This window comes from Mustela nigripes, chromosome 15, assembly GCF_022355385.1.
Source record: "Mustela nigripes isolate SB6536 chromosome 15, MUSNIG.SB6536, whole genome shotgun sequence".
Classification (NCBI taxonomy): domain Eukaryota; kingdom Metazoa; phylum Chordata; class Mammalia; order Carnivora; family Mustelidae; genus Mustela; species Mustela nigripes.
In genome coordinates this window covers 10,163,992-10,168,228 of record NC_081571.1, presented here as the reverse complement: position 1 = coordinate 10,168,228, position 4,237 = coordinate 10,163,992, and the positions used below count along the sequence as shown (strand labels likewise).

The window sequence follows — 4,237 nt, the reverse complement described above, 5'->3', positions numbered from 1 at the left end:
TTTTTTTTAAGAATTTATTTATTTATTTGACAGAGCGATCACAAGTAGGCAGAGAGGCAGGCAGAGAGAGAGGAGGAAGCAGGCTCCCTGCCGGGCAGAGAGCCCGATGTGGGGCTCAATCCCAGGACTCTGGGATCATGACCTGAGCCACCCAGGTGCCCCAAGATTTTATTTCTTTATTTGACAGAGAGAGACACAGTGAAAGAGGGAACACAAGCAGAGGGAGGGGGAGAGGGAGAAGCAGGCTCTCTGCTGAGCAAAGAGCCTGATGTGGGGCTCCATCCCAGGACCCTGGGATCACCACCTGAGCTGAAGTTAGCCACTTAAGGACTGAGCCACCCAGGCACTCCTCTTTCCACTTTTAATAAAGCAAACAGAAAGTAACATTGCCACCAGCACATACCCACCCCCCCAGCTGTTTTCAGGGTGGGCTTCCAACTCCCACACGCCTGAAAATCTGAATACTCCCAGGACTCTGGAGATTCCATCCTGCCCCCTTTGCCTTTGGGCCTAGCGTGATCCAGTACTGTATTTGGTTTACCAGAAGGGTGGTTGGGTTCTGTTATCGTGTGTGAATGAGGTTTTAGTTTTTCTTCATTTTTAAAAACCACTTAACCTCAAGGTTAGTTTAGTTGTCTGGATAGGCTTGTACCGGCCCCTCATGACCCCCTGGGGGTCTTGTCAGGCCCGGCAGGAACCAGCCAAACCCTGGCCCCCTGGGGCGGTGGAGGAAGAGAAATGGCCCTTGGGTTAGGGAGGTTTGTCATTACCCATGACTGATGGTCCGCTTTGCAGTTCTCAGCCCTAACTTCTCCTTCCTCTTCAGTGAAAACCAGGACGAAAGACAAATACCGAGTGGTGTACACGGATCACCAGCGGCTGGAGCTGGAGAAGGAGTTTCACTACAGTCGTTACATCACCATCCGGAGGAAAGCCGAGCTGGCTGCCACACTGGGGCTCTCCGAGAGGCAGGTGGGAACCGTCTTGCTCCCTCTAGGGCCTGGTCACTGGCGGCGAGTGGGGGTGGGGGCAGGGGGTTCCTCAGGCAGAGTTAGAAGCCAGGCCCCAGAATCTACCTAGTTCTGTGAGCAGATTAAAGCGGGAGGATAGAGGGGCGCCGGCTGGCTCAGAGCATGCAGCTCTTGATCTCCTGGTTGTTGAGTTCAAGCCCCACAGTGGGTGTAGAGCTTACTTAAAATCAGTAAGTAGGGGCTCCTGGGTGACTCAGTCATTGATCCTTTGCCTCAGGCCCTGATCCCAGGGAGTACGCTTCTCCCTCTCCTGCTTCCCCTACTTGTGTTCCCTCTCTCACTGTATCTCTCTCTGTCAAATAATAAATAAAGTCTTTTTTTTTTTTTTAAGTAAGTAAGTAAATAAATAAATAAATAAAGCAGGAGGATAGAGAGTATTTCCTTCCAAATGCTTTTAGAAAAGGTTCCTTCCACCTCTAGATGTCTTCTTTGGATGTTGATTCTTTTTCTCCTCTTTTCCGGGACCCGGAAGGTGCAAGAAAAAAAATATGAGTAGTAGTTTAATCCAGAATTCTTTTTTGGTGAAAGAAGACTTAAAGACCTTTTTAATTTGTGCCCAGTACCATACCTAGGGAAAAATTAATGTAAGACCCCAATCCCAGGGCTCCTGGGTGGCTCAGTAGGTTCAGCCTCTGCCTTTGGCTCAGATCATGATCTTAGGGTCCTGGGATGGAGCCCCGAATCAGGCTCTCTGCTCAGCAGGGAGCCTGCTCCCCGCCCCCGCGCCTGCCTCCCTGCCTACTTGTGATCTCTCTCTGTCAAATAAATAAATAAAATCTTTTTTTAAAGAAAGGCCCATGAAAATTAGAGTGAGGCTTGACTCATGAACACTCTATATGGTCTAGAAAAAGGCGGAGTCCACTACTGTGAAGCTGCACACTGAATCTCGTTCTCAGGGGGCGCCTGGGTCGCACAGTCAGTTAAGCATCTCAGGCTGTGATTGTGTGATCCATCCCCATGTGGGGCTCTGCAACCCGAATGGAGTCTACTTGGGACTCTCTCCCCCTCTCCTTTTGCCCCTCCCCCCACACACTCACATGTTCTCTCTCTCTCTCTCTCTCAAATAAATGGACAAATCTCTCTCTCTCTCTCTCTCTCTCTCAAATCTCATTCTCAGCTTTAAGGTGAGGAATAATACTACATTTCAGTTTAATTTTGAGAGGCCAAAGGCTGGCATTTTGAACTATATCCATGTTGGTCTTCTCTTGCTTGTTGTGGAAAAGGCTCTGTTTTCCTTGTTTCTGTTTGTGGAAAAGTTTCTGTTTTCCTTGGTTCTGAGACTCTGAACTTTTCCAGTGAAGCTGTAGATAAAGGCTGCTTTGGAACGAAACGTGGCGAGCAAGGAGGGAGGAAGGCTCTTCTCTCCTGAGGCTGTACTGGGCTCGGGAAGGGCTCCAGCGCTGGGCTGTCCCAAACTCTCGGGTGAAAGGCTGGGAGAAGGTCTGGGGGTCCGGGAGTTCGAGAGGGCCCTTCTTTAGCTGGGGAGAAAGATACGGCAGCTGGGGCTGAGGACCAGTTCCTTACCCCCTCCATCGGCTCGTTCATCACCCTCTGTTTTTCTCCATCTTCCATTTCTAGGTTAAAATTTGGTTTCAGAACCGCAGAGCCAAGGAAAGGAAAATCAACAAGAAGAAGTTGCAGCAGCAGCAGCAGCAGCAGCAGCAGCAGCCACCGCCCCCGCAAGGTCCACCGCCTGCCCCGCAGCAACCCCAGCCACAGCCAGGCCCTCTGAGAAGCGTCCCAGAGCCCCTGAGTCCTGTGTCTGCCCTGCAAGGCTCGGTGCCTGGCTCCGTCCCTGGGGTTCTGGGGCCAGCGGCAGGGGTGTTAAACCCCACTGTCACCCAGTGACCTCCAGTGGCCTGCAGCAGCAGAGCGATTCCGGGCTGAGCCACGAGGAGCATAGACTCTGCTAGAATCCTCAGGAGAGACCCCCTTCCCTCCCAACCACAAATGTACACCAACTTACCTAGCTCTCAGAGGAAAAATGGGGGCCGGGAGTAAGGACAAGTGGGGTTGAAGACATTCTCCCAGATTTGGACTTCTGCTGGTCTGACTTTCTGCCAGCGAGAAGATGGGATATGACTACCGAGGCTTCATTTAGTACTGGCAGAAGCCTGGCCTGGACTGACTAAACAGACAGGCTGTCAGCCCTCACCTCCGCAGATCTTGGCCTCCAAAACCTGCGGGACACACCTCTGATTGAAGCCGAGGGGAGAGAGGAACTCAGGGTGAACGCCAGCGCTTGCAGCCAAGATGGCTACTGCCTACTCCCAACCATTCAAGGGCCAGCTGGTCCCTCCTGCCTCAAGGGCAGGCAAGCTTTAACTGCAAAAGTCAGAGGCAGCTAAGATAGAAACCTGGACCTACCAAAGACTGCAGAACCCCCAGGTCTTTGTCTTTCTTCTCTTCCCTTCCCAGACCAGGAAAGGCTTGAGTGGTGTATGTGCTGCTGTATGGTGTGAGGGGCGTGGTTATGGGGCTCCAGGCCTGACAAGAAGGCCCCGGACAGGGCCTTGTTTAGAAAGCCTGTCACCAGAGCTTCTCTGGGCTGAATGTATGTCAGTGCTATAAATGCCAGAGCCAACCTGGACTTCCTGTCATTTTCACAATCTTGGGGCTGATGAAAAAGGGGAGTTTTTGTTATTGTTGCTGCTGTTTGGGTTGTTGGTCTGTGTAACATCCAAGCCAGCATTTAAAAAGCTTTCTGTTTCCATGGGGGAGAGAAGTAATACGGTGAAGGGAAGTGGGGGGGGGGGTATTTGAACACAGTTGAATTTTTTCTAAAAAGAAAAAAAGAGAGAGAGAGAGAGATAAATGAGCTTTCCAGATTTCAGAGTCTGTATTTATCATCCTCAGATTTTATCTGGAATTATTATTATTTTTTTTAAGAAATGAAATGTCTACTTGAGAGCTAGTATTAGAAAAACGAGGGAGCGGGTGGAGAAGGTTATCTGGATAAACTCATTTTACCCCAGAGCGTCAGAAGCCTGAGGGAGCAGGTTCTAAGACCTTCCCTGCCCCCAAGCCTGAGCCCAACCTTGGATTGTGGAATGTGTGGTTCTCCTGGGGTGGCTTTGGGCTAAATGTACATCTGAATGCTCAGCTGCTTCCAAGCTGTGGAGAATTATGGGGGACGGGTGAGAGAGTCCCCTCCTGACATCTCATCTAATGCACGTTGATGCGGTTGCAGACATCCCCTTCCTCAG

At 50.8% G+C, this 4,237-nt stretch overlaps 1 protein-coding gene across 1 annotated transcript in view; it reads left to right on the top strand.

The window, feature by feature from the left end:
* CDX2 (caudal type homeobox 2) overlaps nucleotides 1-2,879 on the top strand; it is a 6,555-nt gene extending 3,676 nt beyond the window's left edge. The window contains exons 2-3 of the mRNA XM_059377891.1: nucleotides 827-972; nucleotides 2,610-2,879. Coding sequence (XP_059233874.1) covers nucleotides 827-972; nucleotides 2,610-2,879 — 416 coding nt within the window. The remainder of the gene's footprint in view (nucleotides 1-826; nucleotides 973-2,609) is intronic.
* The last annotated feature ends 1,358 nt before the right edge of the window (nucleotides 2,880-4,237 follow it).